This window comes from Calonectris borealis, unplaced genomic scaffold, assembly GCF_964195595.1.
Source record: "Calonectris borealis unplaced genomic scaffold, bCalBor7.hap1.2 HAP1_SCAFFOLD_209, whole genome shotgun sequence".
In the NCBI taxonomy this organism is placed as follows: Eukaryota; Metazoa; Chordata; class Aves; order Procellariiformes; family Procellariidae; genus Calonectris; species Calonectris borealis.
Window position 1 is genome coordinate 19,942 of NW_027441594.1, and position 24,393 is coordinate 44,334.

Here is a 24,393-nt window from a genome sequence, read left to right on the forward strand (position 1 = left end):
GGTTTAGGGGTCCCCAGGGTTTTGGGGTCCTGGGTTTGGAGGGATCCCAGGGTTGGGGGGGTCCTGGGTTATGGGGGCTCCAGGGTTTGGGGGGCTCAGGTTTGGGGGATCCCAGGTTTGGGGTCCCCAGGGTTCGGGGGTGCAGGGTTGGGGGTTTCCAGGGTTTGGGGGCCCTGGGATTTGGAGGCTCCAGTGGCCTGGGGGTCCCAGGTTTGGGCATCTCAGGATTAGGGGGGGTCTGCAGTTTGGGGGTCCCCAAGGTTTGGGGGCGCTGGGTTGGGGCGGTCCCAGGGTTGGGGGGTCCCCAGAGTTCATGGGTCCAATGTTTGGGGGTGCCAGTTTTGGGGGGTCCCGGGTTTGGGGGGTGCCGGGGTTTGGGGGTCACCGGGGTTTGGGGGTCACCGGGGTTTGGGGGGTCCCGGGTTTGGGGGTCACCAGGGTTTGGGGGTCACTGGGGTTTGGGGGGTGCCGGGTTTGGGGGGTGCCGGGGTTTGGGGGTCACTGGGGTTTGGGGGGTGCCGGGTTTGGGGGTCACCAGGGTTTGGGGGTCACCGGGGTTTGGGGGGTGCCGGGTTTGGGGGGTGCCGGGTTTGGGGGTCACCAGGTTTGGGGGTCACTGGGGTTTGGGGGGTCCCGGGTTTGGGGGTCACCAGGGTTTGGGGGGTGCCGGGTTTGGGGTGTGCCGGGTTTGGGGGTCACCGGGGTTTGGGGGGTGCCGGGTTTGGGGGTCACCAGGGTTTGGGGGTCACCGGGGTTTGGGGGGTGCCGGGTTTGGGGGGTGCCGGGTTTGGAGGTCACCAGGGTTTGGGGGTCACCGGGGTTTGGGGGGTGCCGGGTTTGGGGGTCACCAGGGTTTGTGGGTCACCGGGGTTTGGGGGGGTGCCGGGTTTGGGGGTCACCAGGGTTTGGGGGTCACCGGGGTTTGGGGGGTGCTGGGTTTGGGGGTCACCGGGGTTTGGGGGTCACCGGGGTTTGGGGGGTGCCGGGTTTGGGGGTCACCAGGGTTTGTGGGTCACCGGGGTTTGGGGGGTGCCGGGTTTGGGGGTCACCAGGGTTTGGGGGTCACCGGGGTTTGGGGGGTGCCGGGTTTGGGGGTCACCAGGGTTTGGGGTCACCGGGGTTTGGGGGGTGCCGGGTTGGGGGTGACCTTGGCGGGGTTGAGGCGGTGCCGCGGCTCCAGCTCCAGCAGGGAGGCGTCGGTGGCCCCCAGGGCCAGGGTGGCCGGGACCCCCCCGGCACCGTCACCGTCACCGTCACCGTCAGGGGGGCCTGGGGGCGCAGGGCGGCCCCCGCTGCCCCACCCCCACCCGCACCTGCCCCCGCCGGGGTGAGCCAGCGCCCAGTGCTCCCAGTGCCCCCAGTCTGCCCAGTCTGCCCAGTGCTCCCAGTCTGCCCAGTCTGCCCAGTGCTCCCAGGGACCCCAGGGATTCCAGTACACCCAGTGCTCCCAGTGCTCCCAGTGCTCCCAGTGCTCCAAGTGATCCCAGTGCTCCAAGCCTGCCCAGCGCCCCCAGTGCTCCCAGTGCTCCCAGTGTTCCCAGTGCTCCAAGTGATCCCAGTGCTCCAAGCCTGCCCAGCGCCCCCAGTGCTCCCAGTGCTCCCAGTGCTCCAAGTGATCCCAGTGCTCCAAGCCTGCCCAGCGCCCCAGTGCTCCCAGTGCTCCCAGTGCTCCAAGTGATCCCAGTGCTCCAAGCCTGCCCAGCGCTCCCAGTGCTCCCAGTGCTCCCAGTGCTCCAAGTGATCCCAGTGCTCCAAGTGATCCCAGTGCTCCAAGCTTGCCCAGCGCCCCCAGTGCTCCCAGCACCCTCAGTGCACCCAGTACTCCCTGTGCACCCTGTCAGCCCAGTGATCCCGGTGCTCCCAGTGAGTCCAGTGCTCCCAGTGCCTCCAGTGATCCCAGTGCCCCAGTTCCCCAGTGCTCCCAGCACCCCACGCCTGCCCATGGCAGGAGTCCACCACAGGCACTCCCCAGTCTCCCCAGTGCCCCCAGTGCTCCCAGTGCCCCCAGCCCCTCCCAGCCCCTCCCAGTGTCCCCAGTGCTCCCAGTGCCCCCAGTGCTCCCAGTGCTCCCAGTGCTCCCAGTGCTCCAAGTGATCCCAGTGCTCCAAGCCTGCCCAGCGCCCCCAGTGCTCCCAGTGCTCCCAGTGCTCCAAGTGATCCCAGTGCTCCAAGCTTGCCCAGCGCCCCCAGTGCTCCCAGCACCCTCAGTGCACCCAGTACTCCCAGTGCACCCTGTCAGCCCAGTGATCCCGGTGCTCCCAGTGAGTCAGTGCTCCCAGTGCCTCCAGTGATCCAGTGCCCCCAGTTCCCCCAGTGCTCCCAGCACCCCACGCCTGCCCATGGCAGGAGTCCACCACAGGCACTCCCCAGTCTCCCCAGTGCCCCAGTGCTCCCAGTGCCCCCAGCCCCTCCCAGCCCCTCCCAGTGTCCCCAGTGCTCCCAGTGCCCCAGTGCTCCCAGTGCTCCCAGTGCCCCCAGTGCTCCCAGTGCTCCCAGTGCTCCAAGTGATCCCAGTGCTCCAAGCCTGCCCAGCGCCCCCAGTGCTCCCAGTGCTCCCAGTGCTCCAAGTGATCCCAGTGCTCCAAGCCTGCCCAGCGCCCCCAGTGCTCCCAGCACCCTCAGTGCACCCAGTACTCCCTGTGCACCCTGTCAGCCCAGTGATCCCGGTGCTCCCAGTGAGTCCAGTGCTCCCAGTGCCCCCAGTGATCCCAGGGCCCCCAGTCTCCCAGTGCCCCCAGTGCTCCCACTGCCCCCAGCCCCTCCCAGCCCCTCCCAGTGCCCCCAGTGCCTCCAGTGCCCCCAGCCCCTCCCAGCCCCTCCCAGTGCCCCCAGTCCCCCCAGTGCCCCCAGCCCCTCCCAGCCCCTCCCAGTGCCCCCAGTGCCTCCAGTGCCCCAGCCCCTCCCAGTGCCCCCAGTCCCCCAGTGCCCCCAGCCCCTCCAGCCCCTCCCAGTGCCCCCAGTGCCCCCAGTGCTCCGCACCTGGCTGTGGCAGGAGCTCACCACGGGCACCCCCCAGCTGGCGGCCACCAGCCGCCCCCCGGCCTGGAAGAAGGCGACCAGGCGGAGCCGCGGGGCCATGGCCGGCGTCACCGGCAGCGTCACCTCCGTCACCGTCCCCCGGCGCACGCCCTGGGCGGCCACCAGCCGCCCCCGCGCCACCGCCTGTGCCGGGACACGGGGACACGGGGACACGGGGACACGGGGACACGGAGCACGGTCGGCCTGCGGCTCCCGCCCGCAACCCGCGACGTGCACACGGGACGCGCGACAGACTTACACGTGCGAGATGCAACGTGCACACGGGACACGACGGCATCATGTGACACGCAACACGCAACACGCACACGCAACACGCAACACACATGCCCAACACGCAACAAACATGCACATCCGACATGCAGACGGGACACGCAACACCCAACGCCCGCTGACACACGACACACAAACATGCAACAGGCAACATGCAGACGGGACATGACACGCTCACGTGACACGCAGCGTGCAACACCCGACATGCACACGCAACATGCAATGCGCATACTGGACACACAACACGCACAGCTGACATGCAACATGTACATGCAAGACGCAACATGCACACGTGACGTGACATGCACATGCAACGTGTTGCATGGCATGACACCCGACACCCAATGCGCACATGCAACACACGACACGCCCACGCGCCACAACACGCCATGAGATGCACGTGTAACATGTAGGGTGCACGCGTGACGTTACAGGCAGCCAAGGCGCACATGCAACATGCGGCACACGATACGCGACGCGCAACACATCACAGGCCAGAGGACGTGACAAGCGCATGCAACCTGTGACGCACGGTGCACACACAGCGGGCAACACGCACGCCGGGCACGCGCACGCCGGGCACGCCACGCGCGCCACGCCACAGGCACCTTGCGACACGCGACGTGTTCACGCCGTGCGACACACGACGCACGCAGGACATGCAACGCACAACACGCCCTGCGACGCCCGGTGCGCACGCGGGACACGTCACGTGCAACGTGCACCATGCAACCAACATGCGACGGGCACGGGGGGGGTGCCGGGGGGGCCGGGGGGGGGGGGCTCACCAGCACGTGGTAGATGTGGGGGGCCGGGGGGGGGCCCCACGTCGCGCAGCTGGAGCCGCAGCAGCTCCCCGGGGCGCAGGGGCCCCCCCGGCCCCCCAGCAGCAGGAAGCGCCCCGAGACCGCGGCCACCGGCGTCACCGTCACCTGCGCCTGGGCGGGGGGGGACCCCGGAGTCCCCGCCTCCACCTGCAGCCCGGGGACACGGTGACACGGGGGCACCCTATGGCACCCTATGGCACCCCATGTCCCCCCATGTCCCATGTCCCCCCATGTCCCCCCATGTCCCCCCGTGTCCCCATGTCCCCCCATGTCCCCCCATGTCCCCCCATGTCCCCCACACCCCCCATGTCCCCCCATGTCCCCATGTCCCCCACACCCCCCATGTCCCCCCATGTCCCCATGTCCCCATGTCCCCCATGTCCCCCACGTCCCCCCATGTCCCCATGTCCCCATGTCCCCCCATGCCCCCCCATGTCCCCCATGTCCCCCACACCCCCCATGTCCCCCCATGTCCCCCCATGTCCCCATGTCCCCCCATGTCCCCCACACCCCCCATGTCCCCCCATGTCCCCCCATGTCCCCATGTCCCCCCATGTCCCCATGTCCCCCACACCCCCCATGTCCCCCCATGGCCCCCCATGTCCCCATGTCCCCCCACACCCCCATGTCCCCCACACCCCCCATGTCCCCCCATGTCCCCATGTCCCCCACACCCCCCATGTCCCCCCCATGTCCCCATGTCCCCATGTCCCCCATGTCCCCCACGTCCCCCCATGTCCCCATGTCCCCATGTCCCCCCATGCCCCCCCATGTCCCCCCATGTCCCCCACACCCCCCATGTCCCCCCATGTCCCCCCATGTCCCCATGTCCCCCACACCCCCCATGTCCCCCATGTCCCCCCATGTCCCCATGTCCCCCCATGTCCCCCACACCCCCCATGTCCCCCCATGTCCCCCCATGTCCCCCCATGTCCCCATGTCCCCCACACCCCCCATGTCCCCCCATGGCCCCCCATGTCCCCATGTCCCCCACACCCCCCATGTCCCCCCATGGCCCCCCATGTCCCCATGTCCCCCCATGTCCCCCCATGTCCCCCCATGTCCCCATGTCCCCCACACCCCCCATGTCCCCCCATGTCCCCCCATGTCCCCATGTCCCCCCATGTCCCCCACACCCCCCATGTCCCCCATGTCCCCCCATGTCCCCATGTCCCCCCATGTCCCCCCACGACCCCCCATGTCCCCCCATGTCCCCCCATGTCCCCCCATGTCCCCATACCCCCCATGTCCCCCCATGTCCCCATGTCCCCATGTCCCCCATGTCCCCATGTCCCCATGTCCCCATGTCCCCCATGTCCCCCATGTCCCCCCATGTCCCCATGTCCCCATGTCCCCCCATGTCCCCCACGTCCCCCCATGTCCCCATGTCCCCATGTCCCCCCATGCCCCCCCATGTCCCCCCACGTCCCCTGTCCCCGCTCACGCTCAGGCTCAGCCCGCTGGCCCCGCTGGGGACGTTGATGGGGACAGCGATGGCCCCCCGGGGATCCGACTGCAGGCGCAGGGGTGGGGGAGGGGCAGCCCCCGTCACCCCCACCCCCACCCGCACCTCCACCCCCGGCGCCGGGGCCCCCCCGGCGTCCAGCACCCGGCCCTGGGGGGAGGGGGAGGGGCTCGCACGAGGGCTCGCGCACCCTTGCAGAAGCGGCCACGCCCTCGTGTGAGGCCTTGCACGAGCGCGTGGAGCCGCGCCCAGCCACGCCCAGCCACGCCCAGCCGCGCCCAGCCACGCCCGGGCGGTGCGCGAGGTGCACGCAAGCTGGCACGAGCACATTAGGCCCCGCCCAGTCACAGACCCCGCCCCCGATGGGCGTGCACGCCCCAGGGCCCGCCCCCGCCCCGCCCCGCCCCCGCTCACCAGGAGGGTGAAGGGGCCCCCCGGGACGAAGAAGCGGGGGGTGGGGCCCAGCTCCAGGGCCCAGGGCGAGGTCACCAGCCCCACCCCCACCTCCTGCTGCACCGCTTCCCCGCCTGGACACGCCCACTGCCTTAAAAGGGGGCGGGGCCACACGGGGCCACGCCCCCTGCCACCAGGGGCGGGGCCATGGTGCCTGGCCCCACCCCTTTCAGGATACAGGCCCCCCCCCCCTTCCCCAACTGCCTTCCCCCTGGTCCTGCCTAGACCCTGGCCCCGCCCACCCCCTCCAGGCCACGCCCATCCACTGGTTCCCCCCACCTACTCTTCCCCAGCCTGGTTCCGCCCCTTATACCTGGCCACGCCCCCCACTCCCACCCACAGTCCCTGCCCCGCCATTCACATCTGGCCCCGCCCACCATTGCCCCTGCCCCAGCCCCGCCCCCATGTCTGGCCCCGCCCGCCCCATCCCAGCCCCGCCCCTCTCCACCCAGTCTCCGCCCCCTACTGCCCTGGCCCTGGAGCTGCCCACACCCCAGCTCCACCCACCCCTGCCCAGGCCCCGCCTCTCCAGTCCTGGGCCCCGCCCCTGAAGAGCCATGCCCCGCCCACACTCTGGCTCCACCCCACCCCTACACCTCCCCGGCCCCACCCCATCGCACCCAGCACAGGCCACTCCCCCCATCAGCTCTGCTCCGCCCCTCACCACTCGGCCCCGCCCCTCCAGCACCCTCATCTGCCCCCGGCCCCGCCCCCTTGCCCAGGGCCCCGCCCCTACCGTCGTCATTGACAACGGTGACGGCCAGGCGCAGCCCCTCCCCCCGCAGCTCGTGCGGGGCCACGCCCACGGCGCTGACGATGGCATCCAGGGTGACGTTGAACTCCGCCTCTCCTGATGTCACCTGGAGGGGCGGGACCAGGCGGGGGCGGGGCCAGTGTGAGCCGTGGGGGGAGGGCAATTGGGGGCGGGGCGGGTCCTGGGGGGGGGGGGTTGGGGGCCGGGGGGGCTGGGGGTCCCAGGGGGGGGTTTTGGGGTCCCCAGGGGGGATTTTGGGGTCCCGGGGGGGTTTGGGGTCCCCAGGAAGGATCTTGGGGATCTCTGGGGGGACTTGAGGGTCCCCAGGGGGGGTTTGGGGGTGTCCTAAGGGGGGATTTTGGGGTCCCCAAGGGAGGTTAAAGAGGTTTTGGGGTCCCTAGGGAGGGTCCTGGGGTCCCCAGGGGGTTTTGGGGTGCGTTGGGTTTGGGGGTGCTCTAAGGGGCTTTTGGGGTGCCCCACGTTGAGGTCCCCAGGGAGGGTCTTGGGGTCCCCGGGGGGGCTTTAGGGTCCCCCAGAGGGTTTTGGGGGTGCCCTAAGGGGGGTTTTGGTGTGCTCCAGGTTTTGGGGTGCCTTAAGGGGTTTTGGGGTGCCTCACCTGGCCGCGCTGCTCCAGCCCCCGCAGGAAGGGCCCCCCCCGCAGCCCCACCCGCAGCTGCGCCCAGCCCCCCACCGCCGCCCCGTCCGGGTACCTGCGGGGGACCCCGAAATCAGGGGGGGACCCCGAAATTGGGGGAGGGGCCCAAAGTCGGGGGGGCCCCCAAAGGTCAATAGGGGTCGAGGGGTTCCCCAAAGGTCAGGGGGTGTCAAAGGGGTCCCCCCCAAAGTTAGTGGGGTTTTGGGGGGATCCCACCAAAAGATCAATAGGGGTCAGGGGGTTCCCCGAAGTTCGGGGAGGTCAGGGGGGTCCCCCCAAATGTCACCCAGGATTGGGGGGCCCATGGTGGGGGGGGTGGTTTGTGTCCCGGGGGCGTTTGGGGGTTCCAGGTCGGGTTCCGAGTTCACGGGGGGGGGGTGTTGGGGGTCGGGGGGTTTGGGAGGGGCCAGAGGGGAGGTTGGAGGGGTCCCGGGGGCTTTTGGGGGGTCCCAGGGTGGAGATTTGGGGTCCCAGGGAGGGGTGGGGGGGCCTAGGGGTGGTTTTGGGGTCCCAGGGGGAGATTTGGGGGGTCGGGGGGGTCGGGGTTCCCAGGGGGTTTTGGGGGTCCCAGGGCTGTTGGGGGCTCCCCGGGTGGATTTGGGGGGTCTCGGGGGTCCAGGGGGATTTTGGGGGGCCCCGGGGGGCGGGGCGGTACCGGACACGCAGGCGCAGGCGCAGGGCGGGGGCGGGGCCGGGCCCCAGCAGGAGGAACCGGCGGTCGGGAATGGCCCGAACCGAGAACCCGGGGAGGGCTGGGGGCGGGGCGACAGAAGGGGCGGGGCGTCAGAAGGGGCGGGGCGTCAGAAGGGGCGGGGCGACAGAAGGGGCGGGGCGTCAGAAGGGGCGGGGCATCAGAAGGGACGGGGCATCCGAAGGGGCGGGGCGACAGAAGGGGCGGGGCGTCAGAAGGGGCGGGGCGTCAGAAGGGGCGGGGTGTACAGAAGGGGCGGGGCATCAGAAGGGGCGGGGCGACAGAAGAGGCGGGGCGTCAGAAGGGGCGGGGCATCAGAAGGGGCGGGGCGACAGAAGGGGCGGGGCGTCAGAAGGGGCGGGGGCATCAGAAGGGACGGGGCATCCGAAGGGGCGGGGCGACAGAAGGGGCGGGGCGTCAGAAGGGGCGGGGCGTCAGAAGGGGCGGGGTGTACAGAAGGGGCGGGGTGTCAGAAGGGGCGGGGCATCAGAAGGGGCGGGGCGACAGAAGGGGCGGGGCGTCAGAAGGGGCAGGGCGTCAGAAGGGGCGGGGCGTTCAGAAGGGGCATCAGAAGGGGCGGGGCGTCAGAAGGGGCGGGGCGTTCAGAAGGAGCGGGGCATCAGAAGGGTCGGGGTGTACAGAAGGGGCGGGGCGTTCAGAAGGGGCGGGGCGTCAGAAGGGGCGGGGTGTACAGAAGGGGCGGGGTGTCAGAAGGGGGTGTCAGCAGGGGGCGGGGCATCAGGGGACGGGGAGTCGGAGGAGGGTGGGGTGACGGGGGGCTTCAGATGGGGCGGGGCATGAGGGGGAGGGGCATGAGGGGGCAGGGCCTCAGAGTGGGGGCGGGGCAATAGCATGGGGCGGGTTGACAGAGTGGAGGCGGGGCAAGAGGGGCGGGTGTCAGGGGACGGGGCATGGGGGTGGGGTGGGTGGGGCATTGGGGCGGGGCGAGATGGGGGGATCGGGGCGGGGCGTCAGAGGGGACAGGGTGTCAGAGAGGGGCGGGACACCGGGGGCGGGGCATGGGGGCGGGGTGTCAGGGCAGGGAGTTGGGGGCGGAGCCTCAGAGGGGGCGGGGCGCCAGGGGAACCCAGGAGTGCCCCGCCCCCGTAGGGGTCCCAGCCCCTCCCCCACCGTAGGGCCGCACGGCGAAGGAGGCGGAGCCGCGGGTCTCGGGGCTGGCGACCAGCTGGGCCTGCACCCGCCACGTCCCCGGCCTGGGCACGGCGGCACCCGTGGGCCCTGTGCACCCTATGGCCCTATGGACCCTATGGCCCTATGGCCCTATGGACCCTATGGACCCTATGGGCCCTATGGACCCTATGGCCCTAGAGCCCTCCCTGCTCCCCCCACAGTCCCCCAGAACCCCCTCAACCCACTATAGACCCCCCAGAACCCCCAACCCCTATAGCTCCCCTATAGCCCCCATAGCCCCCACACCACCCCATAGCCCCATAGCTCCCCCAGCCCCATAGTCCCCATAGCCTTCCCTCAGCCCCATAGCCCCCATACCCCCCCATAGCCCCATACCCCCCCATAGCCCCCCAGCCCCATAGCTCCCCCCGCCCCACAGCCCCCATACCACCCCACAGCCCCATATAGCCCCTCCAGCCCCATACCCCCCCATAGCCCCACACCCCCCCATAGCCCCCCAGCCCTATAGCCCCCATACCACCCCATACCCCCCCCAGCCCCATACGCCCCCATAGCCCCATACCCCCCCCAGCCCCCCAGGCCCATAGCCCCCATACCACCCCATACCCCCCCAGCCCCATACCCCCCCATACCACCCCATACCCCCCCCCAGCCCCCCAGCCCCACGGCCCCCATACCACCCCACCCCACCCCGTAGTCCCCCACCCCATAGCGGCCCCACTCACAGGGCGATGTCGGGCAGCACCATCTGGTCGCTCAGCACCGTCCCCAGGGGCACCCGCTGCCCCTCCCGCACCCGCGCCCCCAGGGGGTTCTGGGAGCCGGGGGGCAGGGGGTGACGCGGGGCCCCGACCCACGGTCCCGACCCACGGCACCCGTGGGGGGACCCACGGCCCGGCCCCGGAGTGCTCGGCCCAGCCCCATAGGGTGGCCCCAGCCCCATAGGGCTGCCCCATAGGGCCACCCCAGCCCCATAGGGTTCTCCCCATAGCCCCAGCCCATAGAGCTGCCCCATAGGCTGCCCCAGCCCCATAGGGTGGCCCCAGCCCCATAGGGCTGCCCCAGCCCCATAGGGTTCTCCCCATAGCCCCAGCCCATAGAGTTGCCCCATAGGCTGCTCCAGCCCCATAGGGTGGCCCCAGCCCCATAGGGCCACCCCAGCCCCATAGGGTTCTCCCCATAGCCCCAGCCCATAGAGTTGCCCCATAGGCTGCCCCAGCCCCATAGGGTGGCCCCAGCCCCATAGGCTGCCCCAGCCCCATAGGGCTGCCCCATAGGGCCACCCCAGCCCCATAGGGTTCTCCCCATAGCCCCAACCCATAGAGCTGCCCCATAGGCTGCCCCAGCCCCATAGGGTGGCCCCAGCCCCATAGGACCACCCCAGCCCCATAGGGTTCTCCCCATAGCCCCAGCCCCATAGGGTTCTCCCCATAGCCCCAGCCCATAGAGCTGCCCCATAGGCTGCCCCAGCCCCATAGGGTGCCCCAGCCCCATAGGGCCACCCCACAGGACCCTCCCAGCCCCATATGACCTCCCTAGCCCCATAGGGCCACCCCAGCCCCATATGACCTCCCTAGCCCCATAGGGCCACCCCACAGCCCAGCCCCACAGGCCCCGCACCGTGATGGTGACCAGGATGGGTTCGGGGTTCGGCCGCAGGTCGGGGTCCAGGGAGAAGACGCGGAAGCGCACTGGGGACGTATGGGATCCATATGGGGGGCAGGGGCACATATAGGGGTGGGGGGGGTAGTATGGGGGGCAGGGCAATATATAGGAGTACGGAGAGCCATATGGGGTGCAGGGGGTGTATGGGTGTGCATGGAGGTCTATGGGGCACCCACTTAATATATAGGGGTATGGAGAGCAGTATGGGGTGCAGGGGCACCTATAGGGGTGCAGGGAGTGGTTTGGGGTGCAGGGCAATATATAGAGGCAAAGGGAGCTATATGGGGTGCAGGGGGATATATAGGGTTGTGAGGAGCAGTATGGGGTGCAGGGCAATATATAGGAGTGCAGGGAGCTATATGGGGTGCAGGGGGATGTATAGGGGTGCAGGGAGCCATACGGTTCCATATAGCAGTTTGGGGTGCAAAGGGATGTATAGGGGCTTGGGGACACGCAGGAGAGTATATAGGGTGAGTGAGCACATATAGGCATGCAGGTATAGATATATATGGGGTGCAGGGAGATGTATTGGGGTGCAGGGAGATGTATTGGGGTGCAGGAAGCTATAGGGGGTGCCGGGAGCTATAGGAGGTGTGGGGAGCTCTATGGGGTGCAGGGGGTGTATAGAGGCTTGAGGAGATATAGGTGGCTGGGGGAGGTATATAGGGATGCAGGGGGCTGTATGGGGGTGCAGAGGGATATGGGGGGATTTGGGGTGAATTTGGAACATTTGGGGGGGATTTGGGGCATTTTGGGAGGCTTAGGGGGATTTGGGAGAATTTAGCGGCTTTAGAAGGAATTTGGGGAGGTTTGGGGTGGGTTTGGGGAGTTTTGGGATGGATTTGTGGGATTTGGGGATGTTTGGGGTGATTTGGGGGAATTTCGGGGGGGATTAGGATTTGGGGGTGATTTGTGGATTTTAGGGATTTTGGGGGGTGTTGGGGGGATTTGGGGGATTTTTGGTGATTTTGGGTGGATTTGGGGTGATTTGGAGTGATTTAGGGGTGAGTTGCAGATTTTAGGGATGTTTGGGGTGGATTTGTGGGATTTGGGGTGATCTTGGGGGGTTGGGATTTTGGAGATTTGGGGGTGATTTGGGGGTGATTGGGGGTGATTTAGGGGATTGGGGTGGATTTTGGGTAGATTTAGGGAAATTTGGGGTGGATTTGTTTGGGGGGATTTTGGGGGTATTTGGGGTTATTTGGAGAGGTTTGGGGGGGACTTGGGGTGGGCTTGTGGGATTTTGGGGGGGATTTGGGGAGGTTTGGGATTTGGGGGTGATTTGGGGGTGATTTGGGGGGGATTTGGGGGAGATTAGAGGTATTTGGGGGGATTTTGGGGTGGATTTGTGGGTGATTTGGGGGGGATTTGGGGGAGATTAGAGGTATTTGGGGGGATTTTGGGGTGGATTGGGGGTGATTTGGGGGTGATTTGGGGGTGATTTTGGGGAGATTAGAGGTATTTGGGGGGATTTTGGGGTGGATTTATGGGTGATTTGGGGGGGATTTTGGGGAGATTAGAGGTATTTGGGGGGATTTTGGGGTGGATTTGTGGGTGATTTGGGGGGGATTTGGGGAGATTAGAGGTATTTGGGGGGATTTTGGGGTGGATTTGTGGGATTTGGGGTAATTTGGGGGGATTTGGGGGTATCTGAGGTGCGGGGGGGGGTGGTCTCACCGGTCTGCCGGGGTGCATAGAGGGGTTTGTCTGTCTGGAGCAGGAGCACCCCCCGGGGCCCCCCCAGCCCCACACGCAGCCTCCGGGGGGGCAGGTGGGGGCTCCGGGCCTCCAGCAGCAGCGTCTGCCCCACGGCGGCCTCCAGCGCCCCACAGCGCCTGGCCTGCTCTGGGGTCACCTGGGGGGCAGGGGGTCATTGGGGGTCATGGGGGGACACAGGGATCCATGACGTCCCCCTACCCGTGGGGACGTCCCCACGCCCCCCTCTGCCCCCCACGTCCCCCGGTGTCCCCGCACCTCCACCTTCAGGGATCTGGCTGAAGTCGTTGTGGGCCCCGAGGTCGAAGGGGACTGGGGGGGCGCAGGGTCCTGCCCCGCGGCCGCCCTCCCCGGGCCAGGCCGTCACTGTCCCCGTCACCGGCCCCACGGCCGCCACCAGCAGCCCCACGGGGGTTCCCAGGGCCACGAGCCGAGGGGCCACCAGCACCAGCCTGGGGGAGACACAGCCGGCCCCACGGCTGCCTCACGGCTGCCCCATAGACCCCTCCACCTCAGGGGTGTCCCAGACCCCCCCCGGGTACCCCACACACGCCTTGATGCCCCCTGCCCCATAGCTGCCCCATAGCCGTCTCGTAGCTCCCCCTGCCTCGTAGAGCCCCCATAGCCCACCCGCAGCCCTATAGCTACCCCAAAGCCCCTCACAACCCCCACAGGTTCTTAACAGCCCCCCCAGCCCCATAGCTGCCCCAGAGCCCCCATAGTGCCCCCAGCCCCTCCATAGTCGCACTGAGCCCCACAGCAGCCCCAAAGCCCCCCACAGTCACACCCAGCCCCATAGCCCCCCCACAGCCCCATAGCTTCCCCAGCGACCCCCATAATTCCCCCAGCCCTATAGCTGCCCCGGAGCCCCCCCATAGTCCCTAAAGCCCCATAGGTGCTCTATAGTTGCACCCAGCCCCATAGCTCACCCCTCCAGCCCCATAGCTTCCCTAGAGTCCCTCCATAGCCCCCCTAGCCCCATAGCTGCTCCATAGTCACACCCAGCCCCATAGCCCCCCCCCCGAGCCCCATAGCTGCCCCATAGCTGCCCCATAGCCCCTACTCAGGGTCCTGGGGGCTGCCTCCCGGCATCAACAGGGGGAGGAAGAAGATGAGGAGACCCAACGCCCAGCGTGGCCCCATGGCACCACTGGTGTGGGGCAGCTGGGGCCGGTGGCAGAGGGTGAGCGGGGGTCAATCATTAACCCGGATGCCTTGGTTCCCCCACCGGCCCCATGGCCATTGACCCCCCAGCGGGAACATGTGACTGCGGGGAAATGGCCCTATGGGATGGGGGGGCTATGGGGCAGGGGGACTCGGACATGGGGGGCGACAGGTGCCCTATGGGGTCTGTGAGAGGTTACGGGGTGCTATGGGGTCTATGAGAAGTTATGGGGCCCTATGGGGTCTGGAGGACAAGGGTTGACCCATGGGGTTGAGGTTGGATGGGGGGTGTGGGTCCCCATAGACCCCCTCAGGTGACGCTTGGTCCTCACCGTCCCCCCTCAGGTCACTGTTGGTCTTGGGGCACTTCCCCTCGTTGAACCTTGTGGGGTTCCTCCTGGCCCGTTTCTCCACCTGTGGAGGTCCCTCGGGGTGGCCACCCGACCTGCTGGGGTCTCAGCTTCTCCTCCCAATTTGGTGTTGTCATCAAACTGGGGTTTGGGGACACGCTGTCCCACCAGCCAGCCCATGGATGAAGATGTGGGACAGGTATTGACCCACCTGGGGTGGGGCAGAAGGTGTCCAAGGTCCTCCTGACCAGGTGGAGGATGTCCCTCCAGTGTCCCCATGTGCCCCCCGTCTCCTGGGGAGATCCCCATCAGCCCCCACCTCCCATCTCCCCACAACCCCTGAGCAGATGGGGGCTGAGCTCTGTTGTCACCGACGATGTCACGTATGAGGTCGCCTTGCAATACCTCCGCGCCCCTTCCACCAGGTCATGTGTGATGTCACATGGGCGTGGCCAGCTCATCCTCCCCCCCGTGTCTCTAACAGGGGCCACAGTGGGGAGGAGGTGGGATGGATCCCACGGCCCCACCCCAGTGACACCCTGAGACACCCCTGGGACCCCATGGTGACGCCCTGAGGAGATCCTGGTGACCCACCAACGACACCCCTTTGATCCCATCATCCCACCCCAACGACACCCTGAGACACCCTTGGGACCCCACCGAGACACTCTGGTGACACCTCAGTGACTCCCTGGTGACTCCCTGTTGACCCCTGGGCCATCCCCAGTGTCACCCCAGGACCCCATGGGCCCCCCCCAGGGACACCCCCCAGATACCATGGGGACACCCTGGCTGTGGCAGTGACCTCCCGGGAGGTCCCCCCTGGTGACACTCCTGGAACCCCCAACTCCATCTGAGACCCCCCCATGTCCCCTGTCCCCCCCAGTTCCCCTAGGACCAGCCCTCCGAAACCACCCAATCCCCCGCTGGCCCTTCCCACCCCAGGCGCCGGGGTCCCTTCCCGGACAGACGGACGGAGGGACACAGGTGACACCACTGTCCCAGAGACCCCCGGGGGGTCCCAAGTTGTCTTGTTTCTCCCCCACCCCTCTGTGATGGGTCACACGAGGACATGGGTGGAGGGAGGGAGGGAGGGAGAGGCGGAGAGGTGGAGGGGTGGGTGGAGAGGTGGAGTGATGGAGGGATGGATGGAGGGATGGAGGGATGGAGGGATGGATGGAGGGATGGATGGAGGGATGGATGGACAGAGGGATGGATGGAGGGATGGAGGGATGGAGGGATGGATGGAGGGATGGATGGAGGGATGGATGGACAGAGGGATGGACGGAGGGATGGAGGGATGGAGGGATGGATGGAGGGATGGATGGAGGGATGGAGGGATGGAGGGATGGATGGAGGGATGGATGGAGGGATGGAGAGATGGATGGAGGGATGGAGGGATGGAGGGATGGATGGAGGGATGGATGGATGGATGGAGGGATGGAGGGATGGAGGGATGGATGGAGGGATGGATGGAGGGATGGAGAGATGGACGGAGGGATGGATGGAGGGATGGATGGACAGAGGGATGGACGGAGGGATGGAGGGATGGACGGATGGAGGGATGGAGGGATGGATGGAGGGATGGATGGACAGAGGGCTGGATGGAGGGATGGAGGGATGAAGTGAGGGACAGAAGGAGGGAGGGTTGGAGGGATGGAGAGAGGGACTGCTGGAGGGAGAGGTGGGCGGATGGAGGGTTGGAGAAGAGGATGGATGAAGAGAGGGAGGGGTTTGGTTTAGGGGTCTCCACCATGTCCACCACCCCCCAGACCCTCCCCCGCCGTCACGCCCTCCCTGCACTCTGTTCTCCCACCCCCCCTTCCTCCCTGACTGTCGTTCCCAACTCCCCCACCATTGTCCCTTCCTCCTCCCCTCCCCTCCCCCCTTCCTCCCCCCTCCAGTTCCTCCCCCCGCCCTGGGTCCTCTTGGCCGTGGTCCCTCGGGAGCTGCCAGTGATGACCGAGACCTCCAGGAGCCGGGGCAGGAAAGACCCCCCGGCGCTGCAGCACAGCCCCCGCCCCGCACAGGCGTAGAGGAGGGGGTTCATGGCGCTGTTGAGGAAGGCCAAGGCAGTGGCCGGTGGTCGGGTGGCTTTGGCGACCGCCTCCAAGGTCCCACCACCACCTTGTAGGACCACCGCCACCTCCAACAAGCTGGCCAGGTGGTAAGGTCCCCATGCGACGGCAAAGGCCACCACCACGGCGGCCACCAGCCGGAAGGTACGACCACGCCGGGCCAAGCGGGTCTGGTGTAACCGGCGGACCAGTAACCCGTAGCCGACAGCTATGGCAGTCAATGGTAGAGCCCAACCCAAGATGGTCTCCAGAAGGTTGTGGACCACCAACCAAGCCTCTGGGCTGTGCACCCGCTGGCAGTGCCTGTCCTCCACCCGTCGGAAGACGATGGATGGGATGGCCAACACCAAAGCCACCAACCAAGTCACTGCCGCTGCTCCATGAGCCAACCGTCCGGCACCACCACCCGCCGTCACCACCGTCGTCACCGGCCTGGAGACCGCCAAGCATCGATGGAGCCCCAGAAGAGTGATGAGGAAGATGCTGACGTACATGGCGGTGGCGGCGAGGTAGTGACACCCACGGCAGACGGCCAAGCCCATGTCCCATTGGCCAACGCTCAAGGCCCGGAGGTAGACAGGACCGGTGAGGAGGGTGGCCACATCGGCCATGGCCAAGTGGAAGATGAGGAGGATGGGGACACTGCGACGGCGGGTGACAGTGCAGCTCCAGAGGACCATGGCGTTGCCCGGCAGCCCCAGTGCCACCGCCACCGACAGCAGGGTCAGCCCCACCGCTGCACCGGGGATGGGAGCAGACGTGGCGTTGGGGGGGGATGAGGTGTTGGCGGAGGACAAGGACATCGTGGTGGTGGGGGGGGGCTGTGGGGGGAGGGGGACACAGAATCCTCCGGAGAAAATGCAGGTCTCCCTCGGTCCATCCCTCCCCCTCTCCGTCCCTCCCCCCATCCCCTCCTCCATCCCTCCCACCATCTTTCCATCGCTCGATCCCTCCATCCCTTTTTCCATCCCACCCTTCCTCCCTCCCTCCCTCCCTCCTTCCCTTTGTCTCTCCTTCTCTCCTTCACCCCCCTCTCCTGCCATCTTTCCATCCCTCCCTCCCTTCATCCCCCCCTCCACCTCTCCATCCCCCCAACCCACCTCCCATCTCACCCTCCCCAGGGCCCCTCCCTTTCTCATTCATCCCACCACCCCTCCTTCCTTCTCCCTGCTCTCTGACGTCTCCTCCTCTTCTTCCTTTACCCCTCTTGGCTCTTTCCCTCCATCTTGGCATTTCCCAGACCTCCCAGTTGCCCCCCAGACCTCCGAGTGGGCCACCTCACCACCTATTTGACCCCATCAAACATCCCAGTTGCCCTCAGTTGTTCACCCAGACCTCCCAGTTGCCCGCAAGTCCTGCTAGTGGGTCACCACACCACTCCTTTGCCCCATCGAATCTCCCAGTTTCCACCCCCAGACGTCCTAGCTATCCACCCAAACCTTCCAGTTGCCCCTCAGACCTCCCAGTCACCCTCCAGACCTTCTAATCCATCCCCACCAGATCTTTTAGGTCCCACCCCACCAGCCTTCCCCCCTGGACCTCAGGGACTCACATGTCCCTTCCCGGAGCCCCTGGTCTGGCTGGTGGATCCTCGGTGTCCCTGTCTCAGGTGGTGGCCGTGACTGTTAGGTGCCACTTCCCCTCCACACAGCCCTGGGCAGGAAATGCTCACGCAAGAGGAAGGAGGCAGGAAAACCACAGGGGAAGAAGGGGACATGCGGTGGGGGAGGGACGTTGGACCTTAATTTGTCCCCTGGGCAGGGGGAAGGACAGGAGCGGTGGCATTGCCACCACGTAGTGACACCCTCCAGAAGGTGCTCCAGGAAGGGGGGGTCTGGTTACTCCATCACGTGGCTGTGGGGGTGATGGGAGCACATTGAGATGGTGTGGAGGGGACAGGGAAGGTCGTCTTCTAGGTGTTGTATGGTCAATGTACCTTCTCTTCCTTCCCTCCATCCATCCCTCCACCTGCCTGTCCCAACATTTGGGTCCTGGACCTAAAATCAGGACAACCCCCAGCAGATGTCCCCAATGATGAGGTGACCCCAAGCGAGAAGAAGACCCAGTGACAGTGGTGGCCCTCCATAACCTACCACACTGAAGGAATCCCGATGTCCCACCATGCCATTGTCCAGACAAAGAGAGCTAAGACTGGAGATGTCCTGCAGCAGGATCCAACCTTCCCCTTCCATGTCTCCCCCCAAATTCCCACAATGCCATTGACCGGCCAATGTGTTCCAAGCCTAGAAATGGGCAATGTCGACCATTTTCACTCTGCTGCCTTTTTTTTGCCCCTCCAAACTCATGGGGTTGGAGGGTTCTCCAGGTGGGACCTCACTGCAATCCAACCCAAGGCTTTCAGCCACCTTGGGAAGAACTTTCCCAGGACTCAGAAAGTCCACATTGGTTTGAGGGAGAATAAACCCGAGATTTTTCGTTTAATTTCTTCTTTCTTTCCACAGAGATAGAGACAAGGCTGCAAATGAGGCACTTTTTGAGCATAATCCAGATGTTTCCTGAGTTATTCTGAGGTCAAGGATCATTTCTATCCACAAAGGCCATGGTAGAAGCACTTGGGTCATCTTTGTTTTGGAGATCCTTCCAGTGAAAATATCTTAATAAATAGATGAAGTAAAAAAATCTCATTAAACCATTTTTTGTGGAGAAAAATGGGTCTCTGCTCGCTCAAAAGTCTCATGGGGACACTCCCACCCCAAACGTCCTACGCTTTGGCAGCGGTGTTAGAACCTCCTCTCCATGCATTCTGAGGATCTGGGGTTAGGAATGAGGTGGCATCTGGGCCACTAACACCCCACACGGACAACATTTTGAGGGAAGACGCGCTGCATTGCTCAATATTTTAGGGACTTGAGCGTGGTCTACCTGTTGGAGGGTTCCCCAGTCTGAGGACATCCTCGGAGGAGAAGCGCTTGGGCCTCAACAAGATGTCTTCTCCTCAGGTGTCGATGTCCCCTCATTTTAATTCATTATATCACTTTATATCCTTTCTATCACTTTTTATCCTGATCCTTACTCCTTCCTTTACCCCATGTACTTCTCCTCCTCTAAAAGATACAAACAGCCAATAGGAACACTAGGACCACTCTAAAGGCACCAGTGGCTTATCAGGCCACCAATGGGATGCAGTGACACAGGGTTGGTTGTTAGAGAGCCTGAAAGAAGCAGCAAAGGCCTCTATAAATCCAAATTTTCCACCTTTTTCTCCTGGTCATCCCACGGTTGGTGTCTGAAATGTTTTCCTCCACCATCGATGGTGAGGATGCACCAAGTTTCCCCGTGTTGTCCCATCTCACCTCCCAAAAAAGTTCATTTCCTTGCAGGTTTGGAGCTCACACGTGTCATCAGAACGTGTTGGCTGCTTTGGCCAACAACTTTCTCCTCCAACCATGCACCATGCACCGTGCCCCCACCATGCACCGTGCCCCCACCCCAGATGAGCCCCACCATAGACGCGTGAGCATGTAAATGTACCTGTAGCGCAAACATGAAGGTTCCTACAGTCTTCAAGGGGCTTGGACAAGACTTGGGGTGGAGGACATCACCTTGCAGAGTGACTTGGCTTGGCTGAGGTGCTTCAGAGGTCTTTTAGGTGGGATATCATAGTCAGCAGCACTGAAGGGCAGCAGAGCTCAGTAGAGTTGGTCTTTGAGGACAGCATCTTGGAAGGACAGGTCCTTCCTTGGAAGGATGGTCCATAGCAGTACTCAGTTGGCACTCAAAACAAACACCACGTACGGCAGATGCTGAAGGTATTACGAGCAGATACCGAATGGGCTGAGGTGTTTTATGTCCACCTTGTCTCTGTCTTCTCCAGGAATGTCTTCCAAGCCTGTGTGCCTTGAGATAGAACCCAAAGAGAAGAACCAGCAGTGGATGAACCCAGGGAGAAAAACCAGCAGTGGATGAACCCAAGGTAAAGAACACGCACAGGAGGAACCCAAGGAGAAAAACCATCAGGGGATGGGGATCAAGTCCAAGCCCCCAGGTCGATGACAGAGTGAGGCCATTCTGAACCATGCCTGAAAGATCATGGAGATTGGGAGATCTTCCTGATAAGCAGCAAAAAGCAAGTGTTGCGTGCAACTTTCAAAAAGGTCCAAAGGATGAGCTGGAGAACTAGAGGTTGTTCAACCTTGCTTTCGTTAAGGAGGGTGTCAGAGAGTGTGGCCTTCTGGATCCCACCTCTGGATTGCACTTCTGGATCCCACCTCTGGTTGTCTGAAAGAGAAGGTGACCGGATTTACCCTGATTTTGTCATTGCTGGGTACCAATGCCTGAAGGTGACAGCTTTGAGGTGGCGCGTCTTAGCCCTGGTCACGCTAAGATGCACAGGTCCAGGACTTGGACACACGCAGTTGGCCAAGAGCAGAAAAACTGGTTTCAGAGTTAGGACAGAGCCTAGAGCTAGGCCAGGCAGGGGACAGGCAGAGTTTTCCTGGCCGTGCAGGGATGCTGGCTCACAGCTGGATGATGGGGCAGAGTGGACCCTCAGCACGTTTGCAGATGACACCAAACTGGGAGGAGTGGCCACAGGGTCACGTTGCCACCCAGAGGGACCTCAAGAGGCTGGAGAAATGGGCTGGCAGGAACCTCATGAAGCTCAACAAGGAGAAAGGCCAAATCTTCCCCTTGGAAAGGAACAACCCCAGACACCAAAATATGCTGGGGACCATCCATCTGGAAAGCAGCTTGGAGAAAAGGCCCTGGGGGTCCTGGTGGACACCAAGTTGACATTAGCCAGCAATGTGGCCTTCCTGCTGTCCTGCTGGGACAGAGTGAACTTTCTTCCCAGTAGCTTGGGGGGTGTGCTGGCTTTTGGGTTTGGTGTGAGAGGAGCGTTGATGGCCCCTTAATGCTTTGGCTGTTGCTGGGCGGTGCTTGCACCGGGAGACTTTTGTTCTCTCTTTTCGGCCTCCCACAGGAAGCTCGGGGGGGGTGGGGGGTGGCGGGGGGGTGGAGAGCACAGCCGGGGTAGTTGACCTAGCTGGCCAATGGGGTATTCTATAGCATGTGACATCCTGCTCAGTATAAAAAATGGGAGGGGGCGGGGGACGGAAACGACTCTCCCCCCCCCCCCCCCCGCCCCAGTTCATGACACGCGGTCGGCAGCGGTGAGCAGTTGCATTGTGCATTGCCTGCTTTGTATCGTCTGTTGTTGTTGTTGTTCTCATTGTTATTATTACTGTTCTACTTCGTTTTATTTCAACCATTAAACTGTTTTTATCTCAACCCGGGAGTTTTCCTACTTGTGCCCTCCCGATTCTCTCCCCCACCCCACCGGAGGAGGGAGCTGAGCCAGCGGCTGCGTGGGGTTTATTTGCAGGCTGGGGTTAAACCACGACACCTGCAAAGAAGACCAACGGTGTCCTGGGGTACTTTAGGCAAAGTATTGCCAGCAGGTGGAGGGAGGTGATCGTTCTTCTCTGCTCAGCACTGGTGAGAGCGCAAGTGCCGCGCATCCAGGGAGCCCCTGGCACTCGGGCTGGCACCTTTTGGGCCATGAAGCCCTCCGAGGACCCAGGCAGCGGCGCCTGCGGAAAACGCAGGCAGCTGCCTGCAGCTGCCTGCCTGCAGAGGGGCCGCCTTTCACCGGAACGAAACTGAGGGACAAGGAGCCCCCAGGGCCCGGCGGCCGCTCGCCCCATCCCCGCCAGCCCCACAGCCACAGTGCCACCGCAGAGCAAAGCCAGGTACGGGGTTGTGCTTGGGAGGGGACCTCGGCGCAGCCTCCCTGGCCCCTGCCCCGACGGGACACCGCCTAGTCAGGAGAAACGCCCGAGCCGGGACTGGAGGGACTGGGGGGGGAAGCGAAAGGCTCCCAGTCGTGGTTTAACCCCAGCCGGCAACTGAGCCCCACCCAGCCGCTCGCTCACTCCCCCACAATGGGATGGGGGAGGGAATCAGAAGGGTAAAAGTGAGAAAACTCCTGGGCTGAGATAAAGACAGTTTAACAGGGAAAGCAAAAACCGCGCACAAGCAAAGCAAATCAAGGAATTCATTCCCCACTTCCCACCGGCAGGCAGGTGCTCAGCCATCCCCAGGACAGCAGGGCTCCGTCACGCCTAACGGTGACTTGGGAAGACAAACGCCATCACTCCGAACGCCCCCCCCTCCTTCTTCTTCACCCAGCTTTATATGCTGAGCGTGACGTCATGTGGTATGGAATAGCCCATTGGCCAGCCGGGCCAGCCGTCCTGGCCACGCTCCCTCCCAGCCCCCCGCACATCTGGAAGATGAGAAGTCCTTGACTAGCGTAAACACTACCCAGCAACAACCAAAACGTCAGAGTGCCATCAACATTCTTCTCACACTACATCCAAAACACAGCACTACACCAGTTAATAGGAAGAAAATCAGCTCCATCCCGGCCGAAACCAGGACAGTATCCACCCCTTATTCCATACCATTTACATCATGCTCAGGTCCCACACTATCCAATACATTCTCATTACCCACCATCCCCCTTCCCATCTTTTGATATAATACACAGATATCATTCCCTTCGTCTATGGACCACCCCTGTGAAATGTCCATAAAATACCCATAAATGTCCACAAAATGTCCACTGCGTTCATTTAGTCCATGACTTCGGGCTCCATCTGTTATGGTGGTCACTCAGGTCAGCAGAGGTGGTGTGTTGCGTGGAGTTACTGGGCACCAAAGCCGGCTCAGGTCGGGTCACTGCTGCACTTGCGCTGCTTCTTGTAAAGTTTGTCCTCCGTTGGTTCAGGTGGTTCCTGCTATAGTAATTCCTACAACATGCAACTCAAATCACGGGTTACAACAATTTAAAGGTAGATCCATTACAATCTCCACCCCTGGTCCCTTTGGGCCAGACCATAGGGTTTAACATTGCAATGAACTCCTCCCCTTGCCCCTGCTCCGGCTTGGATTTATCCACAGACTGCAGTCCCTTAGGGTGTACCTGCTCCAAGTGGAGCCTTACCTATCAGCCACAGTCTCTCCAGGGCCATACCTGCTGCGGCACAGGCTTGTCCACAGCCACAGTCGCTTCGAGGTGCACCAGTTCCAGTGTGGCCTTCTCCATGGGCCACAGTCCCTTCAGAAGTAAACCTGCTCCAACATGGCCTTACCCATGGCTGCAGTCCCCCCAGGGCTGTACCTCCCCTGTCATGGCTTATCCACGGCCACACGCTTCGAGGTGCTCCAGCATGGCCTCATGCACAGCCACTGACGCTTCAAGGTGTACCTGCTGCAGCATGGACTTATCCACAGCCACAGATGCTTCGAGGTGTACCTTCTCCAGCGTGGACTTGTCCTTAGGCCACAACCCCTTCAGAGGTATACCTGCTGCGGCACGGACATAATCACGGCCACAGACGCTTCGAGATGTACCTGCTTGGGCATGGGCTTATCCACAGTCACAGACGCCTCGGGGTGTCCTGTCCCGCATGGACTCATCCACAGGTCACAGTCCCTTCGATTCGAGTTCACGCTGCAGTTCCAGCCTGTCCAGCGCAGCAGCACAGAAGCAGCAGCGATGCCCTGGCCATCTGCCAGCCCAGGCGCATCCCCATTGCTGTTATCAGAACGTTCCCAGGCACAGCACAGTGAGGTGATCAGCAGCGACAGCACAAAGCAGCCACTAACGAGCACAAGACTCTAATACACATTAAGGCAAGCAAGCCCCATGGCAAGCACAGGAGCCTGCCGATTAATGGCTAAACAGCAGTAACAGCTATAAATTCGATCTAGCACATTCCGATCTAACCTGTCGTTATCTCGAACCCTTCGAGCCCCACGCTGGGCGCCAAAAAGGACTGTCGTGGTTTAACCCCAGCTGGCAACTGAGCCCCACCCAGCCGCTCGCTCACCCCCCCACAATGGGATGGGGGAGGGAATCAGAAGGGTAAAAGTGAGAGAACTCCTGGGCTGAGATAAAGACAGTTTAACAGGGAAAGCAAAAACCGCGCACAAGCAAAGCAAATCAAGGAATTCATTCCCCACTTCCCACCGGCAGGCAGGTGCTCAGCCATCCCCAGGAAAGCAGGGCTCCGTCACGCCTAACGGTGACTTGGGAAGACAAACGCCATCACTCCGAACACCCCCCCCTCCTTCTTCTTCACCCAGCC

General features: G+C 63.8%; 2 protein-coding genes across 2 annotated transcripts in view; both read right to left on the bottom strand.

Annotated features, from left to right (window-relative positions):
- Positions 1–13,853, bottom strand: part of LOC142077314 (complement C4-B-like) — a gene marked incomplete at its 3' end in the record, with an annotated part of 33,783 nt that extends 19,930 nt beyond the window's left edge. The window contains 16 exon segments of the mRNA XM_075139384.1: positions 1,148–1,228; positions 1,231–1,292; positions 2,973–3,162; positions 4,098–4,283; positions 5,581–5,751; positions 6,016–6,128; positions 6,791–6,914; positions 7,425–7,518; positions 8,119–8,215; positions 9,286–9,368; positions 10,032–10,120; positions 10,927–10,997; positions 12,649–12,826; positions 12,946–12,957; positions 12,959–13,139; positions 13,751–13,853. Of these exon segments, the coding sequence (XP_074995485.1) occupies positions 1,148–1,228; positions 1,231–1,292; positions 2,973–3,162; positions 4,098–4,283; positions 5,581–5,751; positions 6,016–6,128; positions 6,791–6,914; positions 7,425–7,518; positions 8,119–8,215; positions 9,286–9,368; positions 10,032–10,120; positions 10,927–10,997; positions 12,649–12,826; positions 12,946–12,957; positions 12,959–13,139; positions 13,751–13,830 (1,812 nt within the window).
- Positions 13,854–15,987: 2,134 nt separating this feature from the next.
- LOC142077315 (leukotriene B4 receptor 1-like) lies at positions 15,988–17,276 on the bottom strand. The gene has a single exon (XM_075139386.1). The coding sequence runs from the start codon at positions 17,245–17,247 to the stop codon at positions 15,988–15,990; it is 1,260 nt and encodes a 419-aa protein (XP_074995487.1). The 5' UTR covers positions 17,248–17,276.
- Positions 17,277–24,393: the final 7,117 nt, after the last annotated feature.